This window comes from Octopus bimaculoides, chromosome 4 (assembly GCF_001194135.2).
Source record: "Octopus bimaculoides isolate UCB-OBI-ISO-001 chromosome 4, ASM119413v2, whole genome shotgun sequence".
NCBI classification, from domain to species: Eukaryota; Metazoa; Mollusca; class Cephalopoda; order Octopoda; family Octopodidae; genus Octopus; species Octopus bimaculoides.
Genome location: NC_068984.1, coordinates 17,187,084 through 17,197,803, shown reverse-complemented (window position 1 = coordinate 17,197,803; position 10,720 = coordinate 17,187,084). Strand labels below are relative to the sequence as shown.

At 37.8% G+C, this 10,720-nt stretch overlaps 1 protein-coding gene across 1 annotated transcript in view; it reads left to right on the top strand.

Annotated features, from left to right (window-relative positions):
- The first annotated feature begins 464 nt into the window (after positions 1 to 464).
- Positions 465 to 10,720, top strand: part of LOC106875193 (ADP-dependent glucokinase) — a 14,346-nt gene continuing 4,090 nt past the window's right edge. Inside the window, exons 1-2 of the mRNA XM_014923232.2 lie at positions 465 to 939; positions 8,619 to 8,809. Of these exons, the coding sequence (XP_014778718.1) occupies positions 575 to 939; positions 8,619 to 8,809 (556 nt within the window). The 5' untranslated portion in view covers positions 465 to 574. The remainder of the gene's footprint in view (positions 940 to 8,618; positions 8,810 to 10,720) is intronic.

Here is a 10,720-nt window from a genome sequence, read left to right as displayed (position 1 = left end):
TTTTTTTTTTGCAAAATCGTAATCTCCTATATCAAAACCATAAGAATCAGAGGAAATTTATGGAAAAAAAAGAAGGGTGTGGGGTGCTTACACTCTGCCTCCGCCGGTTTATATTACAATTAAGAAAATGGTAATTTTTTTTTTTAAGAAATTATATAAGCTGTTACGGAGATGTACTTGCATAGCAAGCGACCTGATCTGAGATCGTGTGCTAAAACAAAAACAATTGCAGCGTGGAAGATGTTTATAAACCATTTAAAAACACACAAAAACCATTAGATTCACTTCAACATTTAAATTTAATTTGTCAAAATATTTTCGTCGCTTTGAAACTGCCACCTGTTCACTGACATGCAAAAATAATTTTTACTTTATTAGAGTGTTGCATTAAAAATTAGAAACGTAAAAATTTCGTTTTGAATTTTCCACGCCGGTTTTGTAGCAACGCGCACCCCGACCATATTACGACGTTACCTTCACATTGACTACGTTGGCAAATAACAGATCGGGTCAAAGAAGGACTGCAATTTAATGCTGTTAGGAAAGTTAGTTCACTGCTGACATTTATTCCACAATGCAGCTGAATAACTGGAAGGCAATCAGCGGTGTTATAGTACCTGCAGTTGTTTTATTCATTGCTGTTTATTATTATTACTATTTTAATAAACACAGCAGCGGAATCAATGAAACTAAACACGGTCTCGATGAGATTCTATCTGGTCTTCTCCGGGCTGAAAAAAAAGTTGATAATCTTTCAAGGCCTCGAGTGGCACTAGGACTTGGTGGATGTCTCGACTTGACTGTCGGTGCTTTAGCTTTATTCCAAAAACTGGGATTAGTTCCATCGAACAATTCTAATGTTCATCACGAATCAATCAGTTCTTTTGTTGAATTAGAAGAATTATTCACTTATTTCTTCACCTACGGAGCCGCAGCAGAGTAAGTAATTTATATCATCAACTCATCATGTCTTATACTAAAAAGTTTATTTCTCAAAGTTGTTGCATTTAGATTTAACATATTTATAAACGCGAAAAGTTAAGATGTTACCGTTTTGCTGACTTTACAGAAATTCGAATTTTTATGAAATTGAAACCTAACACCGACAGCTGCAAATGTTTACAAATATAATCTTTACAAGCCGATTATGTTTGACCTTCGTGTTTTATAACCACATGATAGTAATTGGTAATATTTTCAGCTTTTGTTGTATAGAAAATTGGAAATTTGTGTTGAACTAGAAAATTAGAAATTTGTTGGGTAATTTAGAATACGATATTATTCTCTTCGACTATCTTAGATAGCAAAGCAGAGATGTACCATACAAAACCAACGAAGCGTGAAGGGTTGAGCATTTAATGTTGTCCATCTTTTTCTCTAAATGCTATAGAGGCTAATTAAAATAATTGAATTCTAGTTATTATTTTATTTCTTGCTTAGACGTTTGGGCTCTTCTCTATAGAACGGAGAAAGTGAAGTTGTGAAACTTGTCTTTCCTTGAAGTGAAACTACTCTATCGGGAAGAGGGACAGGGACACGAGCCCAATTCACTGAAAGCTTGCTTTTATGATGAACCATTGAGAGAGCTTATATGTTTAGCCATCTGACCTGCTCAACAAAAGAAAACCTGACTCCGAGAAAAGTGTGATGACCTGCGTCAGCAAAATTCAGTAAACAAAGTTCGTAAATTCAAGTTGTTATTGTTTAGACCTGACTGAGGAGACTTATGATCAAAAGCATTCCAGCTTAAATTGTCCCATCTTATTATTATTTTTTTTTAAGACGACGGTAAGGTTTTAAGGGGAACGTTTGGTTACTGTTTCTATTCGCTCGAGCGATCATGCAGAGACTACTGTTGGTTCGATATATGTCATGATAGAGACCTAAATGTAACAAGACACTTTAGAGAAAAATGGTTCTCTAACGTGCTGAATAAACAAAAAATTTTATGTATAACCACATCTTCAAATCGTAATTCGTTGGACAATATGCTGAAGTTTGTTTTGTCTACCCAAACTGATTTATGTCAAATAACGATTTTCTCTCTCTGTCTCTCTCTCTCTCTCTGTCTCTCTCTCTCTCTCTCTCTCTCAATCGACAGGACAAACTACTGTAATTAAATAAGTTTGTTTAGTGTGGAGGGTAAGAGATTTCACAGATAAATTAATGAAACTATTGAGATAGGTGTTCAGAGGACGACCCTCTTAAATAAGGTTTCTTGTAGGTCCTCAACTGAGCGGGTAATGAAAAGCAAAGGACGTAAATAAAGCAGGGTATAGTGAATGCTTTCGTAACACAAATTTTATGGAAAGAATGCCGATTTTATATATTACCGAAGGATCGCAAATTTCTAGGGTGAAATTGACTCCCTAAGTGTGTCAAGTATTTTCATAGATGAATTACAGTAATTAATAACAAATAAAGAAGGTACAATTAACTTCCTTCAAAACAATGTTCCATTTTCAGCTTTCATAAAGTCTGTTTCAAAGTTGTGTAATCTCTCTCACTTGCTCACTCTATGAGTAACAATAAATAAAAGGAAAGGGGTTTTCTTCAGAAAAAAAAAACTTTTACTTTCGAGAGCGGGGTTCAGGGAACGAGCTTTTAACGAACCGAATTATCTCTGACAACAGCTTACATAAGTCCTCCCTCCCCTGGATGCTCTTCCTAACGCCAACCACTTTACAGAGTGTAGTGGGTGCTTTTACGTGGCATTGCGCGGGTGCTTTTACGTAGTATCACTCGGGCGCTTTTACGTGGTACTACCACGAGTGCTTTACACCACCAGAAAGGACCAGACTTCACACTTCTGCTGTGGGTAGAAAAGGTAGTGAGGGAGTTAAGTAACACCTGTATTGATGTAGTGAAGGTTGTGAAGATATTCAACACCTGATAATCTGAGTAACCCGACAGGAAATTTTAAGTCCCGGTTAAGGATGAGTGGACCCCATTTGTGGATATCTTTTTCAGAAAGTTTTGTCAGGCATAACCATAAGTTATATAAAGGGCAACAACTTCGTTTTTACTGAACTTTTCAGGAACCAGAGACCACTGGGTTTTGTAAAAACGATACATGTGGTCATTGAGGAGAGTTAAATATCCAAAGTGTGAAAATGAAGATTATGTAATTGTTTTCATTATATTAAAGGTGTTGGTAGCAGTGTCAGAGAGATTTCCTTTCTAGGAAACATTGTGACATATTTCTGAAAGCTCAGTCAATATCTATACAGGGTGTCCACAAAGTCTGGGTACATGGGGATTAACACATACTTTAAGAAATTATTATTTCTTATATTTAATTGTTTATGTTATGATTTTATTTACTCCTTTGTACCCAGACCTTGTGGACACCCTGTAGAAAGAAAAATTAAAAGTTCAGTAATGATAAGGACACATTTAAGATGGTTTGACAGTGAGGTATAGAATGCTATCTGGTTGAGCCTTAAGTGATTAATGTCGGTGATCAAAATAAATAACGTTAATAACCCACTCTAATTATACCATTATTATAAATGTGAAACAATGTGAGGATTATAATATAGAACAGACCTTATAATCATGTGATGATTATAATATAGAACAGATGATATAGATAGGATACTATATGCATCTCATCTATATCATCCATAGATTATTGACAAGAAAAATATCTAAAAATGTCGGTTTTAAATAGCTGATGTATACACTATTTCCAAGATTCTCAAGTTAAAGAAATAAGCTCCTGCACAGTATTTCTTTGCAAGTATAAAAATTAAATATTTCAAAACTTCAAATAATTCAGGACAGATGAAAGTATGTCACATTCATGTTTCTCTTAAAGTTGTTAACTGAATAAATGAATTGAAATTTATTGTTTAATGTATATTACTAAATTTTTCTTAGTAATTATATTTCACTTATTTTTACTTAGACATTTTGACACTTCTTTAAAAAAATTATTGAAGATTTCATCTTGTTAAAAAGTTTATTTTGAATCTTGAGTTATTTGTAAATTTTTATAAAAGTTGATTTGAAAATCTTTGGGTTTTTGGGGGTTTTTTACATGGCAGTCTTTTGTTCATATTAACCATTTTTAATTGATTATAATTGATTTAAATGAAAATGTTTTAACATTTAAATTACTGTGAAGGTGACAAGCTGGCAGAATCATTAGTACACTGAGCAAAATGCCTAGTGACATCTTTACGTTCTGAGTTCAAATTCCACCAAGGTCAACTTTGCCTTTCATCCTTTCAGGGTTGATAGAATAAGTACCAGCTGAGCACTGGAGGCAAATTATCAATTTCCCCCCACCTCACTCCTGAAATTGCTGGCCTTGTACCAAAATTTGAAACCAATGTTTAAGCTATTGTGTTATGGCAGAAGACTAATGCATTAGCTATATTGCAGTTGAATATTGTATATGTGCATGCATTTATGTTTGTGTCTCCTTGTCTTGACATCACATGATAGTTATAAATAAATGCCATTGTCACACAAGCAATGTCATTCATTTCCGATATGTTTGGCCATGGGAAATATTGCCTTGCTCAGAAACAAAGGACGTTTGACAACAGAAAGAGCGTCTGGATGTAGAAAATCTGCCTCAACAGATTCCATCTGACCCATGCAGGCATGGAAAAGTGGATGTTAAAATGATTATGATGATGAATATTTTGAGGATATTATATAAATTGTTGCCTTTTGACATACTTTTAAAACAGTTGACAGGATTTTGTTCTTTAGCTTCTTTTGGCTAGTTGTTTGTTCTCCAAATTTACTTTTACTAATTATTACTATTCATACACTGTTAAATTGTAATGCTCACTTCCAAAAATGCTGCTCTCAAATTATTTCTGAATTTGCCATATGGCCTATGCCAGTGGTGTAACCAGCCCACTTAGGCATACCTTTCTTTCATTGGACACTAAACTCTGCTTGTGAAGACCTGTCGAGGCAAGTGAAATCGAAATCAAATTCAATGACAGCACCGCATGACTGGCATCCGTGCTACTGGAGCGCTAAGAGCACCATCCGAGCATGATTGTTGCCAGGGCCGCTGACTGGCCCCTGTGCCAGTGACACGTAAAAAGCACCATTTGAGCGTGATCGTTACCAGCGTCGCCTTACTGGCACTTGTGCTGATGGTACGTGGAAAACAACATTCGAGCAAGGGCATTGCCAGTGCCGCTGGACTGGCTCCTGTGCAGGTGACACGTAAAAACACCATTTGAGTGTAGCCATTGCCAGTACTGCCTGACTGACCCTCGTGCCGGTGGCATGTAAAAGCACCCACCACACTCTTGGAGTAGTTGGCATTAGGAAGGGCATCCAGCTGTAAAAACTCTGCCAGATCAGATTGGAGCCTGGTGCAGCCATCTGATTCACCAGTCCTCAGTCAAATCGTCCAACCCATGCTAGCATGGAAGGCAGACGTTAAACGATGATGTGATAATGTAAAATACGCAAACTTGTTTATTAAGAAAAAACTTTTCATTTATAAAAAATATATGTAGTTTTTTTTTTAATATATATATATATAAGTTTACTCTATTACTCTTTTACTTGTTTCAGTCATTTGACTGCAGCCATTCTGAAGTACCACCTTTAGTCGAGCAAATCGACCCCAAGACTTATTCTTTGGTTGCCTAGTAATTATTCTATCGGTCTCTTTTGCCGAACCGCTAAGTTATTGGAACGTAAAGACACCAGCATCAGTTGTCAAGCAATGTTGCGGGGACAAACACAGACACACAAACACACACACACACACACACACACACATATAGATATATACACATATATACGACGGGCTTCTTTCAGTTTCCGTCTACCAAATCCACTCACAAGGCTTTGGTCGGCCCGAGGCTAGAGTAGAAGACACTTGCCCAAGGTGCCACACAGTGGAACTGAACCCAGAACCATGTGGTTGGTAAGCAAGCTACTTACCACACAGCCACTCCTGCGCCCGTTTCTATAGAAACATTCTTGTAAATAAAAGCATAGCAAAATCATTTTATGTTGTTAGTTTACTTATTCTATATTATTGTCTCAAAAACTCTCAAGAAGGTTATAGTGGCTGGTGCTTTGCCTTGTCTTATAGCATTAAGCAAACGAAAGATGAGATATACTGAAAACCACTAAATCACCTCAAGTAGAGAATGCTATTACATCTGGTAACTAGATCAGACATCTGTTTCCAACAGCTAGGTGAATATAGTCAATATAAAATTAAGCCTTCTATTCACTGTCACTATGAAATACTTGAACTGAATACCTGTAAATTTTATAATTTAATGAATAAATTTCTAAAAGTGAATGCTATACTTTTTCTATTTTGTGTTTCTTTTTTTTTTTTTTTAGTGTTGATTGTATAAATACTGGCACCCATGCCAACGTCGTCTCCCTCATTGGACACGAAACTTAGCTTGCGAAGACTTATTGGGGCAAGTGAAAGCGAAATTGTGATGGCACCTGTGCCCAGTGTCACCTTTCTGGCACTTGTGCCCACGGCATGTGTAAGGACTTTCGAGCGAGATCATTGCCAGTGCCCCTGGACTGGCTCTTGTGCGGGTGGCACATAAAATACACCATTTTGAGCGTGGCCGTTGCCAGTACCGCCTGATTGGCCTTTGTGTCGGTGGCACATAAAAATCACCCACTACACTCTCTGAGTGGTTGGCATTAGGAAGGGCATCCAGCTGTAGAAACTCTGCCAAATCAGATTGGAGCCTGGTGTAGCCATCTGGTTTCACCAGTCCTCAGTCAAATTGTCCAACCCATGCTAGCATGGAAAGCGGACATTAAACAATGATGATGATGATGATGACTACAAAGTTTGAATTTCACCTATTTTTGTACCCACATAACTTTTTAGTACTGGGTGCATAAAATGTTAACACTGACCTGATAAACTGCAATATTCATCCCAAGATAGCATCTCTTATAGACAAACAGTGTTAAAAATCATAGATATATATCAGTAGCTAGTGTTAACATTAGCTTAATTACTGTTAATGACATTACAGGGACTGGGTTTTAATTCAGAAGTGTGTGTGTACTCTTTTATTCTTGTATTTGTTTCAGTCATTTGATTGTGGCCATGCTGAAGCACTGCCTTTAGTTGAACAAATCGACCCTAGGACTTATTCTTTGTAAACCTAGTACTTATTCTATCAGTCTCTTTTGCCAGACTGCTAAGTTACTGGGATGTAAACACACCGACACCAGTTGTCAAGTGTATGTATGATGGATTCTCTCTCGTCATTTATGACTAATGAGCATTCAGTAAAAGCAAACCAGATGGCTGCACCAGGCTCCAGTCAGATTTGGCAGAGTTTCTACAGCTTGATGCCCTTCCTAACACCAACCACTCCGAGAGTGTCGTGGGTACTTTTACATGCCACTGGCATGAGGGCCAGTCAGGCGGTACTGGCAACGGCCTTGCTCAAATGATGTTTTTGTACGTGCCACCTGAACAGGAGCCAGTCCAGCAGCACTGGCAATGACCTTGCTTGAATATTATTCTTTTTCATGTGCCACGGTACAAGTGCCAGTAAGACAACACTGGTAACGATCATGCTCAAATGGTGTTTTTTACATGCCACCGGCATGGAAGCCAGTCAGCTGCTTTGGCAACGATCATGCTTGGATGGTGCTCTTAGTGCTCCACTAGCACGGATGCCAGTCATGCGGTGCTGTCATCGAATTTGACTTCGATTTCACTTGCTTGACAACTGGTGTTGGTGTGTTTACATCCCTCTAACTTAGCAGTCTGGCAAAAGAGACTGATAGAACAAATACCAGGCTTAAAAAAGATAAGTCTCGGGGTCAATTTTTTTGGCTAAAACCCTTCAAGGTGGTGCCCCAGCATGGCCACAGTCAAATGAGTGAAACAAGTAAAAGATAAAAGATATTTAAAGTGACATTGACAATTTGAAAAATAATTTCTGCTTGTATGTTTTTATTATGCTTGATTGGGTTAAAAATCAAGTAATTCATGATCCTATGGCAGACATCACTTCACAAAGTCTTTCTTTTTCCTAGATTTAACATTTCCATTCAGTCTTTCTGACACAGACTTGTCAGGAGACAATGAAGCAAATTCTGGCTGTCACACTTTAAACCCTTCGTTACCATCTACTGTTGATAAAGATTGTATTATTCTCTCAGGCCAAATTATAACACTTGTCTGGATGTGTATGGCTTAGTGGTTAGGGGTGTTGGACTCATGATCATAAGATTGTGGTTTCAATTCCTGGACTGGGCAACACATTGTATTCTTGAGTAAAACACTTCAAATCATGCTGCTCCCGTCTGCTCAGCTGGTAAAAATGAGTAACCCTGCAATGGACCAGCATCCCATCCAGGGAGAAATATATACACCAGAGAAACCAGGAAAGAACTGTGCTCTATATGGAGTAATGTGGATTAGCCATGTCTGAATTGCTGATCTACAAAAGAATTGATTGAGACTATGTCACTTAATTACTAACAATATTCAGAATATTAGATTAATTTACTACACATGCATTCTTTTTGAAACATTTTCTCTTTTCTTAGCGCTTTGGTTTTTGTAAAATTTATTTTTGTTTGACCTCCTTATCTAATTTAATCTGATGCTTTATTCTATTGTCCAGGCGTTATGTTCATAACTCTTCGTTGTTTGAAGCATTATGGTCAAATGCAGACATTTTAAAGGACAAACAATGGACTCTCGGTGGCAATGCACCAGTGATGGCCAATCGATTATACCATGAAGGAGCAGATGTGCTTTTGGGTACATCATGGAGTGAAAAATTGCTTAGTTTGATTCCAGAAGGAATCAAAGGTAAGTTGCTTATACAAATGATTTGGCTACTTTTTATAATATTTCATCAGGTGGGCCTCATGGAGGCAATAAACAAGACTTTTGGCATTATGTCATGCTTGAGAAGAAGACCAATCGAGCCAAGCAGTATTGCAGTTGTGGCAGATACTGGTGTCACACAAATGGCACCCGTGCCAGTGGCACATAAAAGCACCCATTACACTCTCGGAGTGGTTGGCATTACGGGCCTTTTATGATATGTGGTTCTAACACTTGGACAATACGGCTTTTTCTCTTAAGACAAATATTTTAATGACTCTGTGTTAAATCCATTTTTTGTCATTAAGATTATACATTTTATCATTAACATTTGTCAAAATAGATATAGAGATAATGGCAAGTGGCCCCCGTACTGGTGGCACATGAAAGCACCCATTACACTCTCAGAATGGTTGGCGTTAGGAAGAGCATCCAGCCATAGAAAACCATGCCAAATCAGACTGGATCCTGACACAGCCTTCCAGCGTACCAGCCCAGTCAAATCGTCCAACCCATGCCAGTATGGACAACCAACGCTAAATGATGATGATGATGATGTTTCACACTTTTAGAACACAATAAAGGGAATACTAAACTGACATATACTGAAGAACATAGAAAATTATATTGGAATGTAATTAGTATAGTTAATTTTCATGGGGTAGCCATGTATCTCCTCTACAGCAAGACACTTGTTCCTGTCCTATCATGCTTTAACCTCTTGTCACAGGGCACAAAGTCACCTCCCTCACTACTACACCCCCTCAGTTGAGGTGATTTTGTCTTGCAAGTTATTTGGTGATCTCATTAATGCCAGTGCCACATAAAAAGCATACAGTACACTCTGATGTTAAGAAGAGCATCCAGCTGTAGAAAACTTGCCAGAGCAAACACTTCAGTTTAGCTCAGTCCTCTGGCTCGCTAACTCCTGTCGGTACATCCAACACATGCCTACAATAGAAAATGGATGTGAAATGATGCTGTTGATGGTGGTGATTTAACTTTGATGTTCAACTGTATGGACCATTGAAAAAGTTGAAAGTTTAGGACAAATTTGACATAATGAATTTAGCTTTTTAAGACTGAGAAAGTAGTGCCGATTCAGCTTTCATAATAGTTAGTAGGAATTACAAAGAACATCAATTTGGAATTCTTGTGAAGGTATTTCTTTCTTGATTAGAAAAGCAATTAGATCTACCTATAAAACAATACCCCTTCTGGGTCATTCTTTTCTACTCTAGGCATAAGGCCTGGAATTTTGGGGGAGGGGGGCCAGTTGATTAGATCGACCCAGTACGCAACTGGTACTTAATTTATTGACCCCGAAAGGATGAAAGGCGAAGTCGACCTCAGCAGAATTTGAACTCAGAACATAAAGACAGACAAGATACCACTAAGCATTTTGCCTGGCATGCTAACGTTTCTGCCATCTTGCCGCCTTCCTTCAGAGTCACTCTGCCACATCCATTTCTCAGATGTTGTCACAGATCTGAATTCAATATTTTAAGTTTTCGTATTTTGAAGCTTTTCTTTAACTTAGTACTTTATATCATGCTGTGTCAATGAGTAATCAGTGTTACCAATGCTTCATTCTCCCTCATGCTTAATGTTAGACACCCCAAAATATTAATATTTTATTCCTTGAATACTGACTTAAGTCTTGAGATGGGATTTACATGAATGTATTCTCAATTCTTTGAGTACTAACTGAAACACTTTTCAAGCACTTGTCATTTGTCTGGACCACCACACTATTAGTAAATATAACTGCAAGAATCTACTAATCATCATCATCATTTGACATCCATTGTCCATGCTGGCATGGGTTGGACAGTTTGACCAGGGCTGGCAAGCTGGAAGGCTGTACCAGACTCCAGTCTGATTTGGCATGGT